The 20,706-nt window shown below is 45.5% G+C and overlaps 1 protein-coding gene across 2 annotated transcripts; it reads left to right on the forward strand.

Moving 5' to 3' along the window:
- Positions 1-940: 940 nt before the first annotated feature.
- Positions 941-19,032, forward strand: LOC146185348 (glycogen synthase kinase-3 beta-like). 2 transcript variants are annotated; one of them, XM_084606298.1, is made up of 6 exons: positions 941-1,339; positions 1,511-1,564; positions 1,637-2,022; positions 2,111-2,241; positions 2,308-2,795; positions 18,751-19,032. In XM_084606298.1, the coding sequence occupies exons 1-6, from the start codon at positions 1,252-1,254 to the stop codon at positions 18,885-18,887; spliced, it is 1,284 nt and encodes a 427-aa protein (XP_084462424.1). In that variant the 5' UTR covers positions 941-1,251; the 3' UTR covers positions 18,888-19,032. The 2 variants fall into 2 exon arrangements, with proteins under 2 accessions (XP_084462424.1, XP_084462425.1); XM_084606299.1 differs by lacking the exon at positions 1,511-1,564 and having other exon boundaries at positions 943-1,339.
- Positions 19,033-20,706: the final 1,674 nt, after the last annotated feature.

A 20,706-nucleotide genomic window follows, 5' to 3' on the forward strand; every position in this document is an offset into this window, starting at 1 on the left:
GCCGGCTCCTCCTTTAGACCATAAGCACAGTTTCAAAACAAAACTCAGTTCCAAGCAAAACAAAATCCACGTAATTTCAGCGCAGCGAAAGTGTAATGTTGGGAGCTAGCAGACGACGCTTGCGCCGCTTGCTGCGCGAGGTCAACTCTCGACCGCAGGGCTCAATAGCGAGAAGTACCGCCTGTCGGCTCCTCGCTTAGGACGCCCAACAGCGCCGAGGAGTTTCTAAGCTATAAGCATTGATACAAGCGCTACAATTGCTTAACCAGATATGTTTTCAACTATAGCGCTGCAGTTTGGGTGCCTACTGAAAGTGTTCGGGACGTTAGATTGTGCACTAGACTTTACATTGTTTGGTGTCCGAGTCTGTGCTCCGGAGTTACGTCTAAGCTAACAGTAAAAATGCTGCCTGTTCGCAAAATAAACCTCATTTATTTGATACACACTCGACCGATAGCTGATCAACAGGAAATTCGTGCAAGTACATATATTTGTTTCGCGGGGAAAAGTCGGCGTCCATAGAGTCGGCGTCCTGTACTACATATGGATATCTCAACATGGTTTCCTTGCGGACGTCGGAAATGAGATGGCGTCGAAATGGACGCGTTTTAAATGCGTATATTTTAAACGGTGACCGATTCGTTGAAAGATTTCCTTATCGCGTAGCTAGCGAGCTTGGGCCAGATGGTTACCGTCTTTGTCGTCTGCTGCGAGTGCAGAACGGGTAATATTTCGCTAGAAATATTTCAGAAATGATTCGCCTTTGCTGATAATTATAATCTTTGAATCATTTATAAAATAAGAGTGCTCAAATGGCAACCTCCGTTGTCAGGATTTTGTTTAGAAGATGGTTTTAGACCGCGAGACGCGGTTGCTAGGTGCTGTGACGTCACCACGGAATTTATCCGACTTGTTTCGAAACTTCTCCGAGGACAGCCGACGAAGCCCGAACATGAGCCGAGGGTGACGTTTAGGTCAATGCCTGATCGCTGCGCGTACGGAGTTACGTTACCGCCGGACTATCGCTTGTTAACGAAGAGAAACCCGGCGCCGTGCTACGGAGTCGAGTGGAGACCAGTGAACATGGTCACCCGGAGGCCCGAGCCCGGGCGAGGTTGGCCTCGAGTGGCTGTGTAGGGCAGACGGTGCAGTATCGACAGCTGAATGCTAAGCCTAATAGCACTGCCGTCTGCCGAAGAACCGTGATGTAGAAGTCACAAGGAACTCTGATCTTCTCGAGCGTACGTTATAATGAGTGGACGGCCGAGGACGACTTCCTTTGCTGAAGGGAACAAGCAGCCTCAACAGCCGAATTTTCTCGCTGGAGTGAAAATAACCAGTAAGTACGGCTCGTAGGCCTAACGCTCGTAACATGGCGCAGCGCGGCGGGGCCGGTGACTCGCGATCAAAAGAAAAAAAAAAGCAGGGCGGGGGGCAGCGTGGCACAGCGCGTCGTCTCCTCTGTCTCTCTCTTGCATGCCCGTGGGGATCGGGCGTTGCGCCACGTTAGATTCGGATCTGGATCTGGCTACCAATATCATAAACGAGATCGACCTGGTGCCTGGTAAGTGAAGGTGTGCGGGCGCGGCGTCAGCCCCGGGCGTACATATCTCCAGTGGTCGCGGCTCCGGTGCAGGCAAGGACGGCGCCAAGGTGACCACGGTGCTGGCCACCCCGGGCCAGGGGCCGGACCGGCCGCAGGAGGTGTCCTACTGCGACACCAAGGTGATCGGCAATGGCTCCTTCGGGGTGGTGTACCAGGCGCGACTACTGGACTCGGGCCAGCTGGTGGCCATCAAGAAGGTGCTGCAGGACAAGCGCTTCAAAAACCGTGAGCTGCAGATCATGCGCCGCCTGGACCACTGTAACATAGTGAAGCTCAAGTACTTCTTCTACTCGAGCGGCGACAAGAAGGACGAGGTGTACCTGAACCTGGTGCTCGAGTACATCCCCGAGACCGTGTACCGTGTGGCGCGCCACTACAGCAAGTCCAAGCAGACCATCCCGATCTCCTTCATCAAGGTGAGCTTGCTGGTTCCCTCCCCCTGTGGCCAAAGCGCACGCGACCGATGTGCGTCTAACAGAACGCGTGAACCCACCTCCCACGCAGCTCTATATGTACCAGCTGTTCCGGAGCCTGGCCTACATTCATTCTCTGGGCATTTGCCACCGAGACATCAAACCTCAGAACCTACTGCTTGACCCAGAGACGGGCGTTCTCAAGCTGTGTGACTTTGGCAGGTGAGTGGGCGAAGCTAGCACTTCCACGGTGGTGGCTGCATTGGTTGGTGCTTACTTTGTTGGCAGTGCCAAGCTGTTGATCAAGGGCGAGCCCAACGTGTCGTACATCTGCTCTCGCTACTACCGGGCCCCCGAGCTGATCTTTGGTGCCACGGACTACACAACCATGATAGACGTGTGGTCGGCAGGCTGCGTGCTAGCCGAACTACTGCTGGGCCAGCCTATCTTTCCGGGTGACAGTGGCGTGGACCAGCTGGTAGAAATCATCAAGGTCCTCGGCACGCCCTCCAAGGAGCAGATCCGCGAGATGAACAGAAACTACACGGAGTTCAAGTTCCCTCAGATCAAGGCACACCCATGGCACAAGGTGTTCCGGGCGCGGACACCGCCGGAGGCCATCGACCTGGTGGCCCGGCTGCTCGAATATACACCCAGCGCACGTGTGGGCCCCCTCCAGGCCTGCGCGCATGCCTTCTTCGACGAGCTGCGTGAGCCAGGCACCCGGCTGCCCAGTGGTCGTGAGCTGCCTCCCCTCTTTGACTTCACACCCCACGGTGGGTCTCATTTAATCATGCAGTATATGTTTCACAATTGGTGAAGCCAAGCATGGTTGAAAGAGCGTTATCTTGATCTACAAGACATGCTTGCACATACTGAACGTAAATAATAAACACGTGGTAGGGTATTTAACTCACTTTGGAAAGTTGTAATCTCTGGTTGGTTTGTTATGGGCTGAGATTTCTGATCCTTTTGCCACAAGGATATTGCTAGCTTCATAGTGAAAGAATTATTTTTTAAAAAGATGACACCTTGTAATTAAATTCAAACTCTTATATTCAGAATCGTTCGTGCTGCTGATTAATACCCTAAACTGTAGTGAATTTTATTTTTTCAAGATGGAATCCTTTTTAGCAGAACACATGAGGGACAAGATGAGCGCTAACTCACAGCTATTTATTTCGAAAGAATGCGCATACATATATACATTTCAATAATCGTTCTATCATATTACAGCTCATCTTACATGTGTGTGCTCACGAAAAGTTTTTTGCTTCAAGCACAAAGCAGTGCCTGAAATAAGTGTTGCTAAGCAAATTTTATGTCACTCCCACTGAATGACATTTGTTTGCTGTCACGTCAGAAAATATAATGGCATTCATTGAAAACAACTGCTGGGGTCTATGAGTTTGCGAAACTCATTCATTCTGGGATCGTCAAGCAAATACATTATCTTGACACAAGAGACTCGGGGATAAAATGCTGCACTCATTGTAATATTACTGTGCCCATATAATTTTGTAGTCAATCATTTATGTATGACAGGCCATATAGCATCACAAAAAAGAAAACTGCTTTTTTTTTGCTACGAGCGTAACTTGTAGCAAATGCATTCAATACGTAGGCAGCACTGCTATGCTGGCCACACCTCCCTGAGGCTGTCTGTGCCAACAGTGCAGTGCATCGCCTGTGTCGGCATTGGGAAAGCATGCTGAAATCTGCTCATCTCTTAAATAGTAAGCATCAGGGCAAAGGAATATGTCAAAAATGAATCCTTCTTGGGATTGCTGACCCATATTGAGTTTTAAGGAGAATTGATAATTGCAATGCAAGTTTTTACTCACAGTCACATAGCAGCTGCTGCTGGTACAGTGTGCTTTATTTGGTCTCGCATTCTGTCTCCTCTGTTGTAGTGTCGCCAAAATTGATAATATATTATTTTTATTATCAGTTGGGTAGACAGTAAGGCAGTTCTATAAGTGGACCATTTACTGTAGCGCTGATTGATTCCAAAATGCCGGCCACTGTGGGTTCGGTGGCCTGTCTGTAGCCTAGGCCTGTCTACTTGAACAGGGTATGTTGCTGGGCGAGTTGGTTATTTATTGTCTGAGAAAGAACGACGACGGACCAGGAAGAGGAGGACACACACACATGCGCTGTGTGTGTCCTCTGTGTGTGTCTCCTCTTCCTGGTCCGTCGTCTGCTATAGCGTTCTTTCTCTGGCCTGTCTACTACCAGGGGTTAGTACAGAACCAGAGTACCATCATCTGGTACTCTCGTGGGTTCCACTGTTGCAGTGAGCTCATAGTGTCCAGTGCAGCAAGTGTTGCATATTTGTTGTCTACTTTCACGATGCAGTTGAGGCCGGACATTTTTTAACACATCACATAACATTAAGCAGCACAAATGATGCTACATAGATGGGACGAGGCTGCATTATGCTGGTGCTGCACATTTATGCAATAGAGGATAAGTTATTTAAAATATGGTTACAAGACTTCTAAAACATAAACAGAAATTTCAAAGCTACTTTCATTCACAACACAATTTTAGCAGCACATCCACGTGTACACGAAAGATATTGTATGTTTTGGTTTTTATCCATTGCAGTTGCCATCATCTGCAAATAGCATCAGTTTTGATCATGTAGCAGCAAGTAGGGAAACTGACATTAAATATACTTTGACGGGAATGCATTAAATTACCTGTGTTGCAGGGATGCTGTTCAAATTTACAGTTTGAGTGCCGTCAACATCGTGTATTGATAAGTTTCACCTTAATTCAAACAGTGCATAATCCTATCTTTCCAGTCCCTTTTTGAGTTCGTTTTAGGAAATGACTTCAGCAAACTTCTTATTAGCACAAGAAATACAGGTTCCTCTTGCATTAAGGCATAGAAGCCTGCTTGTAGAACAAATTTTGTCCCCGTAAGACTTTTGCCTTCGCGGAATTTCGAATGAAATGTGTCAGCGAAATTCATTAGCGGGACAATTTCACACAAGGGTCCCGGCCACCAAACGACATATGAAAATGCCATGTATGTGACAGTACACCAAAGCTTTCCTGTCCAATTGTGGCACATACCAGCTCCAAGAGTGATTTCACATACTTATTGACATTGTAAACAGTGGGGGAAATTTGTGCTGCTATAAGATCAAAAGGTACGAGCTGAATGCGAACATATGTTGTGTCACATGGGATACAAAAAGGCGAGGCGACGCATGTAGCAAGAAAACGAATGAATGAAATAACGCCCACAAAGAGCATGGCGTCCGCCACATTGATAATTTTACAACAGTGATTGTAACGCGCAAGTGAACATGCATAAGGGCTGTGAGACAAGGACAGTATGATCCCTGCTTCATTTGGAATAAACGCGGTCATCAAAAACCCTTCTAAATATTCTATCCTTTGGCTTCTGGGGGAGTTTCTTTTATAACAGAAATACTTTCTAAAGCTTTTTGAATATCCTTTTCTAGCTGCCTGCAGTTGAGTCTGCAAGTAGTAGAAGTGTAGTCACCTATATTTTCATGCCAAACAGTCCTTGAAATTAGCGTTTCAGAGACTTAAAAGTAATTGAAAACTCTTGCATTATATCTTTCTGAATTCCTACAAGCCCCAGTCAAGATTTTAAGAAATTGTTTCTACTTTTGTGAGGTCATTCCCTTTAACAACCAGGCTTCTCAAAGGTAAAAAAAAAAAGAGTGAAGTTAGCTCCTTAAGATATTTCTTGGCCTCTTTATTTGTATTTTTGTTATTTTTCTTCCTTAAGAATATTTTTGCCAACTTTTCTGTAATGAAACATTGCTAATGTGGTTTTTCGTTATGTCTGTGGGGTCCTCATGGGCATTTCCTTGTGACTTGTGCACATTGTGGTAATTGGCTATTTGAACCAGCATTCATACACATTGAAACTCACATTGTGCATGGGCTTGCATAGCATTCAAGTTGCAGCAAGTGAAGCTGGTGGCTTCCACTCCTTCACCCTTTGCTTACTCTTATTACTGCTTTCGAAAATCTACAATCCAGCGAGGGAGGTTTCTTTAGAGCACTGATTGCAAAACCTGAATCGGTTTGTGGGGCAATTTGTCAGCTGCAGCGTGCATGCCTGATTTCGTTTTCGTCATCCACGTTTGTGTCTCTTTTCACGAGGTGACATTTTTGGTAGTTGTTTGTGCTTTTAGCTTATCTCGCAGTTATCTCATGGCAAGCAGCCACTGGGTATCTCAGATATCATCAAGAGTGGAGTGGAGTTCAGTCACGAGACTGAAGCACTCCAGTTAGTGGCTGACCTTGTATGAGCACAATCTTTCTTTCATCTGATCCATTGTCTCGTGACCAGATCGCTCCTTAGGCATTCCTTTCTTACCTGGGATCGTGTGCGTGATTTTTTTTTCCCCTCTCTCATCTTTAGAGGCTTTTAGTCGAGACAGTTTTCTTATAGAAGCACGCTACTTTGTTACCAACGATGCAAGATAATAGCAGCATGAGTTAAGGTTGTTTCTCTTTCTTTGATTCGAACTGCTTTGAATAAAATTTTTTAAGCCACACTGAAGAGAGTTGACAGGCATTGGGCTGAAAATAGCTGTGGCAATGGAATAATTGTGTAGGGGTGGTTAATAACAGCTGTTTTTGCTAGTGCACGCATCTGTACTGAAGATCATTAAATATGTGATGGAGCTGTGCACGACTCAAATTTTCACCTTTTGCTTATTCATGGGCTTGGGTTGTTGCAGAAGGTGTTGGAATGAGACTGGGTTTAGTGACATGGTGTTATCGCATTTTTCACAAGGCTGGTCCAGTTGAAATTGCATTTGCTTCCTTGCAGAATTTTTGCAGAATGAATACGCTTGTTCACCCTCATTGTTGTGGCATTTCAGTTTTAGAATTTATAACTGCGTTACCTGGTCATTTACCAATATTTATAATGGAAAGTTGTGGACTGTTATGTGCCGCTTTAATTCAGTGGAGTTTTCTTATTAGCTTCACGTTTTATATTCCAAGACTGGATATCTAAAAACACATCAGTGGCCTGCGCTTGACTGAGGAGCAAAATGTGGCTTTTTTTCTCTATGAGCTATATCATGCACGTGGCTGTGCTAGGGGGCATAACCTACTTCGCATCAAAGCTGCAGTGGACAGTGGTTTTGTATTAACCACAGCCTGTCGTGAGATTTCCAGTCCTGTTAGCAGTAAACAAAAATAATTTTGCATTAAAATTAAGGTGTGTTTGGTTTGCCCAATGCCTTTGACAGCAAAGCATGCCAAGCAAGGTGTGCTGCTACATTTCAGGGTGACATCAAAGTCCAGCTGTGATGTCACCCTGAAATGTAGCAGCACACCTTGTGGCATGAAAAATTGAGGAAAAGCTCCGCCTTTAAAGGTGCCACAGGACAGCATTACTGTCTCTCGTTAGCCGCCTCTCCTTTCAGGTCATCTTTTTCAAACATGCCCTTTGCTGCTTGCTTAATCACTAATCATTTCATGTCTACCTCTGTTAATCCAAGCATACTCATTAGCATACAGTCGTAAGCTACCACATAATATGTGAAACACCACTCGACATAGATTGAAAGCCCTAGCTTAACCAAATTGTATCAACATGCCTGCATATTCGTGCAGTTTGTGCAATGACTGCATGTTTGTACAGCTCGGCAGGAAATGGAAGACATGCCTTTGTCACCTTGCCCTGGCATGTATTGTGCGGAGTAGGAGTGTGGTGGGGCAGGAGTTGGGCGAAGTAGCCTATCCTCCATGGAATGGGAACAAAAGCCGGTCACCTTGCCTTTCCTGCCTAGCTTTCATTGTACAGTTGAATCCCGCCACAACGAATACCGCCACAACGAAATTTCCGCGACAACGAATAATTTTTTATTCCCCGCGAGTATCCTATAAGAATTAATGGCCTAAATTTCTCTGCACAACGAACCATTTTTGCAGAGCGTTTCCGCTTCAACGAAATTTTCGCGTTCAAAATCGAAACCGAAACTAGTTTTATTGGCGAGAAGTCCAAGTCAAATCCAAAGCCACATTAAGCATGAAATCACGTGATTGCAGTTCCGCCATTTTGGCTTTGTGTCGTGGTCGCGTTGTTCACTCGCTGCCTTTCTCTTCGACAACGACGAGTTTTCATCCGCAGGACACGATGGCAACGCAAGTGAAAAAGCGCAAAACTCTTTCCCTTGAGCAAAAAGCTCAAATAATCGCCCAAGCAGAAAGCGGAAGGAAGAAAGCGGCAATTGCTGAAGACTTCGGAATTCCTGCAAGTTCGCTGTCAACGATTCTAGGCAATAAGGACAGCGTGAGAATGGCACTTGCTTCAGGCACATCCTCGAAGCACAAAAAGGTGACGCGGCCCCTCCATGAAGAGTTGGACAAAGCAGTGCATGCGTGGTTTGTGGAAGCACGAGCCAGCAACGTCCCCCTGTCCGGAAGCATCGTCCAGCAGAAAGCCTTGAACTATGCATGCCTACTTGGCATTGATGATTTTAAAGCCAGCATTGGCTGGCTAAACCGTTTCAAGGCCCGCCATAACATCGTTGGAAAAGTGTTGTGCGGCGAGTCAATGTCAGCAGACGTGGACGGAGCAGCTGCTTGGAAGGCGAGTAACATGGCCGGAATTTTAAGCAACTTCGCGCCTGCAGACATTTACAACGCCGACGAGACCGGGCTATTCTACGAGATGTTGCCGGCTAGGACGCTCGACTTCAAGGGGCAGCGCTGTCACGGCGGCAAACACAGCAAAAAACGCATCACAGTGCTGCTTTGCACAAACATGGATGGCTCGGACAAGCGTCCGCCGTTAGTCATAGGCAAAAGTGCCAAGCCGCGCTGTTTTAAGGGAACTCGTAGCCTACCTGTGCAGTACAAGGCGAACAACAAGTCATGGATGACCCGCGCTATTTTCACCGAGTGGATGATGGCATTCGACCGCGACATGAAGCGGCAGGGCCGTAAAGTTTGCTTGCTTTTGGACAATTGTTCAGCGCATCACTCCGACGAAGTCAAGCTCACTAACACGGAGCTGAGGTTTTTCCCTCCCAATTGCACGTCTGTCTTACAGCCTCTCGATCAGGGCGTGATTCTTAGCCTGAAGCGCGCTTACCGCGGGAGGTTAATTCAGCGGCTGCTTTTTAACACTGAAACCGGCCGAGACACGAAGGTGGACTTGTACGTGGCACTGCAGATTATGTCTGCTGCCTGGAGCACACTGGGGCGCTCAGTAATTGTGAACTGTTTCAGGCACGCCGGATTTGCCGAAGGTCGACCCGTACACTCTGCTGGCCTAACACCAGGCGTTACAGACGACGACGAAGAGGCGTCACCGGCTCCGGGGATCGCGGCCGCCTGGAAAACGCTGGGAGAAATAGGAACCGTGCCGCCTAATCTCGAGCTCGACGAATACATCGGCGCTGACGCTTGTGTTGTTGTTCACGAAGATGTGAGTGATGAGCAGATCATAAAAGCTGCCCGGAATGATAAGGACTCTTCCGATGAAGAAGACGACGACGTACAGGAAGCGCCGGCTGCGGCAACCGCCGTACAGGTGATGGACGCTTTTGATGTCATCAGGAATTTCGTTGCTGTCCGAGACGACGATGTTGCAATGGGTTTGCTGACCGAGTGCGAAAATCGCGTGACGGCGTTGCTCGCCGTGAAGCGTAAGCAAACCAAGCTTACAGATTTTTGGCATTAAACGCCTTTGCTGCTGCTTGGGCAATTCTTTCTGCGTTTCACGTCAAATTTTTGCGATAACGAAGTTCCGCGAGAACGAATTTTTTTTCGTGCACCGTGAATTTCGTTATAGCGGGATTCAACTGTATAGCCACTAAATGTTGCCCGCGGGTATAGAAGGCTAGGTTTGGATCTCATACTCCCATCTGAAAGGCGAAGCCCAAATTGGCAGCGCCTGCCGACTTGGCCTTTCTTGTGGTCTCATGACATCACACAACCCTGCAGCCAGTCGGCGCACAGCCATGTCACCTGCCAACTACCGTAACCGGCGAGTCATGCCCGTGATTTTTCACTCTCACCACCAATGCTAGATTTTCTGGAAAACGTACCTTGAACACTAGAGGCCACGAATGACCCCAAAGCACACCTCATGCTCACCTCGTCAGTTTCACATTGCTAGTGTGGTCAGCAAGTACTCGGATGGTGCGGCAGACCAGTGTATATGAATAGCACCTGCTGGAGTGCGGTGCACCGTTCATTATAGCTACGGATACGGACAGTGACGCGAACAAACTTCTCGCTGTGGTCTGGACTCGCTCACAGTGTGCTTGTATGCCGTGCTTTGCGCCCTGGACCTCCTAGCTCCGAACCACGCAACAGTATGTCGAATGATTGGGGAAATAGGAGTTTGCTATGCTGGTACATTTACCTATACCTTTGAACAGAATATTAAGCAAGATATCCAGTGTGTTCAACAAAGCTTGTCAGTTATTCCATTTAACGAGGTTATCGTCATCATCATCAGCTGGACTGCAGCTGCAGGGCGAAGGCCTCTTCCATATTTCTGCAGTTAACCTGGTCCTGTGCTAGCTACATCCACTTGACCCCTGCGAACTTCTTAATCTCATCCGCCCACCAACTTTCTGCCGCCCTCTGCTACGCTTCCTTTCCCTCAGAATCCAATTAATTTGTTATCCTAAGTGACCATCGTTTATCCTCTTTTCGCACTACATACCCTACCCATGCCCATTTCTTCTCCTTGATTTCCGCTAGAATGTCATTGACTTGTTCTTTGTATTCACACTTGACTGTAAGTGATTTAACTTTGAAGAGTACCCACGTACCCTATCCAAATGTGCTGCCCCTTCCATCTCCAGCACTGTTACTTGCTGTGAGGAACTTTCAAACTGCTTCATCTCAGAAGCCCCCTTGATGCTGCTGCAAGAATCATTTGTTTCCTTTTTTGCTTGCTTTTATATTTATTTATTTTTATTTTTATTTTATGCTACGGTATGCTGGGCTAAACTAGGGAGTTGTGAAAATTTGTTTCGCACCGAAGTAACGAGGTGATTTCAGAAGCTGTGCAAATATAAATCGTCTCGTACACAGCTTGAGACAAGTAATAAAATGAACAAAAATCTTTTATGACAGCGGCGTGCAAATGATCAAACAAATGTGATTTTTAAAGCGTCCGCATACTATATATGTGCCAGTTAGGACAATTGTGCAGTTGTGAATGGCAGCAGCATGCAGCACATTTTCAGAAGAAAGCAGTGATATTAAATCAATAGAAAGCAGCATGGCTTTTACTACATGTCCCTATGCTTTTCAGTTACTTTTCTTATTTGACGTGACTATTCATGGAACAAAAGAGTGTGTAATAAAGGTTTAGTATAGCAGATGCCTAAGAAGATAGACCCACACTTTAGGAGTGCACTTTTTTTCATAAAGGGCACATGTGGTCTAAATATGTTCTTGGAATTTGTGTTATGAACACCTGAGGCTGAATTTTAGTGCGTGCATCAACTAGCCAAGTTAAGCTCGTGAGATCTATACCATGTGGCTAAAGATGACCTTGTTCATAGCTTGCGATATGAAACAGAGTGCTGATAGAGCTTATTTATATGTTTTGTTTAGGTTTGGGGGGGTTGGGGGTTAGCTGTTATTCTTTTGGCAAAAATGATTGTTCTGGGTACTGATGACCTTGCACCGCAGTTTTATTGCATGTTAAAGAATCAAAGGTGGGTGGATTGGATTCAAAACCCATAATCAGTAAAGCCATTGGTGTTGCTTTGACACACAAAAGAAACTGTTTTCTCTTTAATCATGTGTACCTTTCTGTTTATTGAACACAAGTATTTTTTTTTTTCTCTTCTAGTAATATCGCACCCTTGTTTCTTATAACAACACCAAGAAAGTTCCTTTATTTTCGTAATTTTTTTTGTCAGTTACCTGTTATACGGGCAAATGCTTTTGCTTTCCCACTTAGAGCTCTAGTTAGAGCTAGTTCTACACATTGCTGAATAAATTATCAGTAGCTACCATGCAAGTTGAATCATATTTAAGCCTTTTCTGTGCTCATGGCTGGCTGCAAAGGGACTAATACCTCTGTCACACGGACACGGCTGAACTCCTTTCAACTCCCTTCAACCAAGGTAGCCATTACCTCGAGGGAGATATGTGCCGTGTCACACGGCAGTCCATTATTGAAGGAAGTTAAATGGAGTTTTGAAGCAAAGGAGATCGACGATCTCCATTGATGGGCGAAGGGAGTACTCTCGTTTCCAATGTGCTTTGCTTCCGAGTCATTAAATAACATATTTCTTCAATAATGTAATTTTTACTCCTAAATATATTAGTTTTTATTGCATAAAACTGTATTCCAACTCGGTTAGTTGCGTTTAATTGTCGCGACTGCACCACGTATTGCACAACGCCGCGCATGGTGTCCAGCAGAGCGGAAAAAATGGCTATGTTTAGAGCATGGTCGTTGTTTTCAGCAAATGTGTGTTCTTTTATATTGATATGACTAAAGCTAATTGCATTTTGCGAGGAAAATAGTAGTATAAAAAATATTTCAGTTTGTTTTGGACATTATTTTTTATATCTTTGAGCAAAATAAACAGCGCCTAATGGCCCCCTGTTGGCTGCTCTGAGAAGCTCGTTGCAAGCCGTGTGACACGGGGACAACTCCTTTAAGGCGAAACTCCCTGCGACTCCCTTGCGCTCCTTTAGACCAAGGAAGTTCAAGGTAGTTCCGAGTCGGCCGTGTGACAGGGATATAAGATATACAGCTTGGTCTCTCGAGAAGTGACCTTGGCTGCGGTGTGTGCTGTCAAGAGGAAAGGTGCACATGATTTCATATCAAAATTGTGGTGCAGCTGTTCTTCGTGCAGTGCTCAGGATGGTGTCGTAACATTTCACTTCTCATTTATCCTCCATCTTCTAGTCAAGTTGGAGGCTATTTTATGTTTGGGATTTGAACCAATGTCAACATATGTACCTCTGATTATATGTCCTAAATTGTAAATATAGGTGTCCACCAAGAAATGAGACTATACTGTGCCTTTCTTTCCCCAAAGAGCAAAAATAAATGAGGAATGAAAATGTGGCGTTAAAGGCACTATCATGTCTACCCTTAAAGCGAATCTCGAGTATCCTTAATTTTTTTTATTTCAGAGTTAAGTCAATAGCAATCGAAACTACTAGAGGCATAAAATGCCGGAATTCTTTGGGTGTATTGAGCTTTGGCTTTGTTGTGGTGGAAATAGTGATTTTTTGCAAATGATAATTTGCATGACGACTAAGCCAAGGATTTTATATATATGTGCTTTTGCAGGTAGTGTGTGCATGTATATTTCTAGGAGCCAGGAAATTTCCTCTGCAGCCTTGAGTGCTTTCTCTGAACTGCCTTTTGACAAATGTTATGCCAGATAGTACTTTTTATGCTGTCTTGTATTCTGTAGTTACAGTGAGACTGCAAGGTTTATTAACGTGTAGCCAGGGTCCTTCGATGCTCCTTCTGGTTACGAAACTCCCGCTGGTGGAGTTTCATATATAGGGTCACCGCTGGTCGCTAGGCGCTCAGGTGTGCACTGAAGGGCATTGAGCTGAATTTGCACCTAAACATTCGGAATGTCTCAAGATTGCCTTATTACTCTGAACTGCCTTTTGACAAATGTTATGCCAGATAGTACTTCTTATGCTGTCTTGTATCCTGTAGTTACAGTGAGACTGCAAGGTTTAATAACGTGTAGCCAGGGTCCTTCGATGCTCCTTCTGGTCACGAAACTCCCGCTGGTGGATATAGGGTCACCGCTGGTCGCTAGGCGCTCAGGTGTGCACTGAAGGGCATTGAGCTGAATTTGCACCTAAACATTCGAAATGTCTCGAGATTGCCCTATTAGGTGGCGATAAGGTGTGCGCTCCTTGGCCTCTCTCTCTCTCTCTCTCTCTCTTGCACTGTTGTGGTGAGCGGCATACAGCGTCATCGGGGCTACCACATTTTCGACATTAGAGTAGTCAAACGAGTGTCTGCTTTCACACTGGCACAGTGCCCCGCTTTCTGCGCCAACCACTCTAGCCGCCATTTTCTCCTGGGCCCACCCACAGCTTCAGCACACGACTGCTGCGTCTTCCGTGGGGTTGATTTCAATCTCTGCTTTTTTCTGCTACTTGTTTCGTAAATATCTTATCGTGAAATGCGTGCTTGAGAGCACTTCTTTCTGCACTTCGAGAGTGCGGGCAACATTTTCCCAGGAATGCACTGATGGTGACTGTACTTCGGCCGCTGCTGCTGCTGCTTACGGGGCGTAAAATGCAAGCTGAGCATCCTTATATTATATATATGTGTGAAGGATATAATATTGTTATCCTTATTGTTATATGATATATATCCATCTGCTACGCCGACAGTAGCTTGACTTGTTTTTCACAACAAGATAAATATGCTAACAGTGCAGCTGAATGCGACACCTCCGGGAAACAAATACAGTGACACTTGCAATCGACTAGCACCTCTTGCTGATTGTAATTAAAATGGCTGCAAGAGACTAGAACTGCAGCTGCCAGCAGCTTTCAGCAATGCTCGGCAGATCAGGCCACACGTACCGCATTTCCGCCACTTTTAGGCGCGTCCTGCTGTTTACGCTATCGTCAAATTCATATCACTTTGGCATCAATGTGTCGATATTTTCATTCACTAAAACTTCTTAATACACTCCTTGCAATCGCTTAAAGCACACTAGCGAGTCCAGCGAATTCGATTTGTCTAGCTATCACGAAAGGGGCCTGGCGTCGGCAACTTATCTCTGAAAACTGTAAATGTGCTTCACAAACACGCCCATCATTCAAGACAGAAGTGAAGCCACCTGCTCTTTTTTCCCCCTCTAATGTCTGCTTCGCTTTCCTCGCAGAGTTTCGTCTTGCTGCTGGTTGGGCTATAAGGTTCTGCAGCTGCTAATGGCACTCTTTTCCAGCGCCCCAGCTGAAGCCACTGGCATTTATCTGCTTATCTGGGGACCAGAGACAATAGAAAGCTCTGTCTTAGACAGTGTAAAAGCTGCAAATCTGAGAAGACTTCACTGAGTCGATAAAAACGCTACAATTGGATGATAACTTGATAAAAATTAACTTCTTGCTGATTGTGTTTCTGCTGGAGACTGTAGTGGCAAATCGTATGAAGTGCCAAAAAGCCGTCCAAATTGGTCATTTTTATTTCGGTACTCTGAAAAGAAAGTGCGTAAAATTTGAGCGCAACTTTTTACGTAGTAGAAAACCTGCCATCCTTGTTGTCAGCAGCATGACCACGAAGAATGCATATGTTCTGCCAACGGTACAGTCCCACGGTGCTTTTAAGGCGATAGCCTTTAATGGCTCATGTCCGCGGATCGCGTTCATCCATCCGTAACTTTCGTTACGTGGGAGGCAGTAGCTGGGCAGCTGACACGGCCGAGCACTAACTAGACGTAGCCCTGACATTATGTTTGGCAGGCGCTGCCACTCGGGCGGCCTGGCCTCTCCTTTCATATGGAAGGGTGATATCAGAATCGGCCATCCAAGACCCTTGCATTCATGTTATTCCTAGGCCACCCAGGCCCGTTCATATGGCTCGGTTAACGCGCGGCTTTATATGTTGGCTGGTAGCTTACACTATTGTATCATTGCACAGGTGGGAGTGAAAACAGAAAGAGGTGCCATAGAGATTTTCGGACCACAGTGTGATATAGAGGCTTTCACTTTATCGCAGTTTAGTGATTCAAGGTACCCCCTGGAATTTTATTGAGCAGTGTCATTTAGTCGGAGAAATTTTATGGACAAATTACCGTATTTACTCACATAATGCTCGCACCCCCAACATTGGGCGTCAAAAATGGAATATTTTCCCTCGCATAATCATCGCACCACCAATATTACCACCGCGAGAGTCGTCTGCTAGTAGTAACAAGCACCATCTTTGGAGCGCTACTGAACCTAGCTGGCCTCGTGTGCACACGCTACCAGGCGGCGATAGCATGCTCGGGTAGATCATCATCATCATCAATTATACTCTTATTCTCTTCTCTTTTTTTTTTTCCGTGATGCTCGTAGTCGTTGCCATTTTGCGAGGTGTCTTCGCGTCTCGTTATCATTGTTCCTTCATTCTGTTCGTGTTACTTGCGTTGTTCCACCATCTACCGAACACTTGGTGCTGAATCGCGTTATACAGCTGCTTTTAAGCTGAAAGTTTTTGGGTACAGGCTACAGCATAGCAACCGCGCTGCCAGCAGGCACTTCGACGTCAACGAGTTCTACATAGTGCACTACTAGAGACAGCGATTGAAGTGCCGATACGAACTCTGATCAAGTCTTTGATCAAGAGTAGAATTGTATCGTCTGCTGTAAGCATTATACCACGGAACGCGGGGAGTGATGGTGAGGCTGTGTGTGGTAAATTAAAGTGCTTTAGCAATTTGTGCTTTTGGCGACCCTGTACTTTTATAACAAGGGTAAGTTCTGCTTGGAAGTAATGTTTTGGTTATATTTACAATAGCTGACCTAAAAATCCCGATTTGCATCTATTTAAATGTGCTTTTAATGCTCTGAAACATTTGCTCGAAAGTTTTCCCCGCATAATTATTGCACCCCCGAACTTAGTATCAGTTTTCCATGAAAAAAAGTGCGAGCATTATGCGAGTAAATACGGTATAGCATGATTCCCATAGCTGCTGATTAAGCAGTGACAGATAGCAGCAAATCGGAGAAATGAGCGAAATGAGAGTGCAATTAAACACTAATTTTCTGTGGTTCTATAGCCGCAGTATATTAGCGCTGCGTTTTTTTAACGGAAAAACACTATGTAGTTTGAATATGCTTGTTAGGTTTGTTTGTTTTTTCTTTGTCTTGTTTCCTGCTTTCTGCAGCGAACATTTCTCTGAACTTGAAATGAAATTTGGGGTACACTTAAGCTTCGATTTTAAAAGCGAACATGATAGTGTTCAGGGACCCCTGAGGATTCCTACACTGCTGTTCACGACATTGTCCGAGACGTCAGGGTTTCATACGACTATGGTGAGTGCAGGAAGCAGAGTAGAATCTTTGTCCCCAGGTTGTCCAGTACCAATTACGATAGGGTCGCCCCCTAAGCTACCCTATGGCGGCCTGCCAATCTCTCTGATGCCACTCAGACAGGGTACCCATGTGCCATGGCCTGCATAAAAAAAAAATTGCGAGAGCACTGGAGAAATGTCAAAGCTTGAGCATTGCTGCTGTACACGGTACATCGTGCACCCCTTGTATAACTTTTGCTAGCAAGGCCAGGGCTAGTACCGTACAGTGGAAATTTTGTCTTTGTCCCGTCCGTCGGTGCCTGCATTTCGGTGAAAGCGAAATTAAAAAAAAAAGGTGTCTATGCGCTCTGCAATGTCAGTGCACGTTAAAGATTCCCAGGTGGGCCAAATTACTTGTAGTCTTCCACTATGGCAACCCTTTCTCTCCGCTTTCACTCCCACCTTCCTCCCTTTCCTTGACTGACAACCAATTACTAAGTCCGCAACACATCCACTTCTGGCTGGCATGTCACATCCATTGGATGTTGACATTAGTTGTATGGCTTGGCTGCAAGCATGTTTTGCGGACACGACCTTGCCGACATAGCCTGGCAATGCTTTCACATTAAAAATATCACATGACCATTAATAAGCTTGTGCACCATGACAGCAGTGCTCTCAAACACAAGATTCGGACACTTATCTTCATTTGGCGGTGCTGCACGGGTTGGTGCTTGGCAGTAGAATTTGAACACACTTGTGACCTGGGTGCATTCAGTATGGGAAACAGTGGGTATGCAGATTCCTGTACGCGTGTGTACGCTGGCCAAAATGCAGTCATGTTCCTAGTGGAGTGCAGTGCTTTGCATGCCATTTCGCATGTGGCACGTTTGCTTCTGAAAATGGCGGTTTTTCTCTCGCCTTACAAAATGCCCAGCTGACTAGGAATGCTTTTTAGTGTTTCGGCTGAGTTATTGCTACTGGAAGCCAGTGTGCCACATTTCTGCACTGAACACGACCAGGGATCAGGAGTGAGTTCAGTTTTGCCACCAAAGCCCATTTCATTGCTTATTGTACCATCACATTCACGGCACCACTGAATGCGGCTATGTGCACTAATTTACATTTGAGGTTTGCAACTCGTGTACGTGCACGTGTTCGCATGGCATTTCTTTGATTAATAGGAATATTTTTTGGCCGTCTTCAAATTGACACTCTAATTTGTGCCGGAAACTTTTAGTTTATTAAATTGAACAGAATACCCTAACTTATGGTAGTCAGTAACACTGTTGAAGTTACCGGCACCTATTGTGAATTTATCTGTTTTTAACCTTTGACATCTTGTTGAGTCATTTGTGCGCTATGATACTCACCACACTGGTTTAGCTGCTAGTTTCTTTCTCAGCTGTGCCATGAGAACAGTGTGCTCATGAGTGGTTCTTCCTGCCCAGTTATCTCTTAACCTTATGACGTGCTATAGAGTGCCACAGTTTTTTTATCTGCTTGCACATGTGCAGCTCACCTTGCTGACACTGCAAGTATCATGGCAAGTATTACTGATGTTTTCTTCACAAAACAGTAGCTACAAGTTGACAGTTCAACGCTATTTCTGTATCTTGTGTGTTACACTTAAGATGCGGAGCTTATAAGGCAAAAGGATGGAATGCTGTTTGGGCTCAGTGTTGACATTTTTGCTGTGTGTCCATGAGTTGAGGCACTGAATTAAAAAGACGATCTTGCATGTTTGCAGAGCTGTCCCTGGAGCCGCAACTGAATGCGACGCTGATCCCAGCGCATCTGCGAGGTGGGGAGGCCGCTCCCGCGGCGGGAGCAGCAGGGTCGTCTGAGCCAGCTGAAGCATCCACCTCCAACAGTGGCCCCGTGTAAATAAAGTGTGTGTGTACATAGGCGTGTACATACCCTGCGGGAGGAAGAGGAGGGCCCACCCCCCTCACACCCGCTATTTATTGTGTGGCATTAGAGTTTTAGACGTGTAGCGCCAGAAATAAACGTTTCCCATCTGCCTCTCTTTCCTCTGTCCCTGGACCCTCGCTCTCACTCCCACAGAGGTGTTTGGAATGGGCAGCTTATGTTGCACATGTCGGCAGGGAGGTACTCTTTCTTTGTTTTTCCTGCTACAAGTGAGCGACCATACACACAAAGTATGCACACTGTGGCTACTTCTGAGTGAGCTACTCCACCACGGAGAAAAGTGCCTGGCCAGTGCTGCAGCTCAAATGATTACAAGAGGGTTGGTGGTGATGGCCCTGGCCACACTCCGACATGCTGCAGTGCGAGTTGTGATTGATCGAAAATTCAGGGGGCTTGCAAATGGCTTGAGCTGCATTCTTTCTTCATATGTGCACCACTGCCAAATACGTCATGTGGCGCCTAACGTGCCAGTTGTCTTTTTCTCCTGGTACTATAAGGATAAATTTTAACTTGTGAAATCTCTGGTCATGCAGCGTTGGCCAGCTTGGCAACATTTAACCTGGCATGGAACATATGGAGTGTATCTGCTGAAGCATGTATTGAATTCAAAAAGAATGGATGGTCGTGCCACTTTAGGACGTAACTATATTCGGTTCCGAAGCAGATGGTTGTCTGTCATTTGGAACTGGCAGGGTCTTAAAAGTGTTGTGTGAGGCACTGTAGTAAATATAGGAGTAGTAAGATGCGTGTGTTGACAGGAGATAAAAAGTTGCTGGCAGAAGTGATAAGGCCGCCGGTGTTTACAACACTAAACATGCACATACGTTGTTGGGACTCCCGCATAATGTATGCCTGTGCTGTTAAGATATAGTACATTCTAGTGTTTAGATTTTACTGAATGAAAGTGGGCATTTCAGCTCCTTTATCAGCCTGTGGCTTTTGTAATTTTTTTTTATTTATTCACACATGCAAAAAAAACCTGCAGTGGGAGCTTATGCACTGTCTCGCTTGTTTTGTTTCTGCATACCACTTTTGTATATTTGGACGAATGCTTGTCTGCATCTTTAACGTGTAGATAAATGGGTCATTTTTCTGTGCATTTCTTTCTTGCCTACTTTAATTGCGTGTATATACTTTGTATATACAAGCATACACATTTCCTCTATGTACCTGCATGTATATCCAGTGCGTGCTTTTATACAAGTATAAACTGCTGTATATGCATTGCTGGCATAAGGAATGTCAAACTTTCCGTGTTTTGGAACATTTTAGTATCATTTTGCCATTTACGCTAGCTGACATTTCTACACATGCAATATAGACAAGAACCCCGATTGATGAGTGGGTGTCCTAGTAGGATTTATTTGCAAGCACCAGAAATCAAATGACAGTGATAATATCTCATTCGGCAGGCTGCACACATTTTTCAGCATTTGTGCATGAGGCTATTACTTGGCTAGCAGTTTACATGTATGCTTATAGAGTGGCAGTTTTTGTGTTGTGCCTAGGTTTGTGTGGTAGTTAAAGGTATACTGAACAAATATCTAAGAATATTGAGAAAGCACCAAAATTGCAGTCTAAAGACACGATTACACTAGTACAGACACATAATTCGATTTAGTTTTGAGCGGATGGCTGTATTTTTTACGTTTTCTGAGCGGCCGCCGGGCCAGAGGCAGCGCACTCCCGACTGTGAGTCGGCGGGTGTGACGTCACAACTGCCCTCGGCAACGTCTGGCCCCGCAATCCCGCTGCCGCCGCCCCCACACATGAA

This window comes from Amblyomma maculatum, chromosome 6 (genome assembly GCF_055883805.1).
Source record: "Amblyomma maculatum isolate TAMU_Amacu chromosome 6, ASM5588380v1, whole genome shotgun sequence".
Classification (NCBI taxonomy): domain Eukaryota; kingdom Metazoa; phylum Arthropoda; class Arachnida; order Ixodida; family Ixodidae; genus Amblyomma; species Amblyomma maculatum.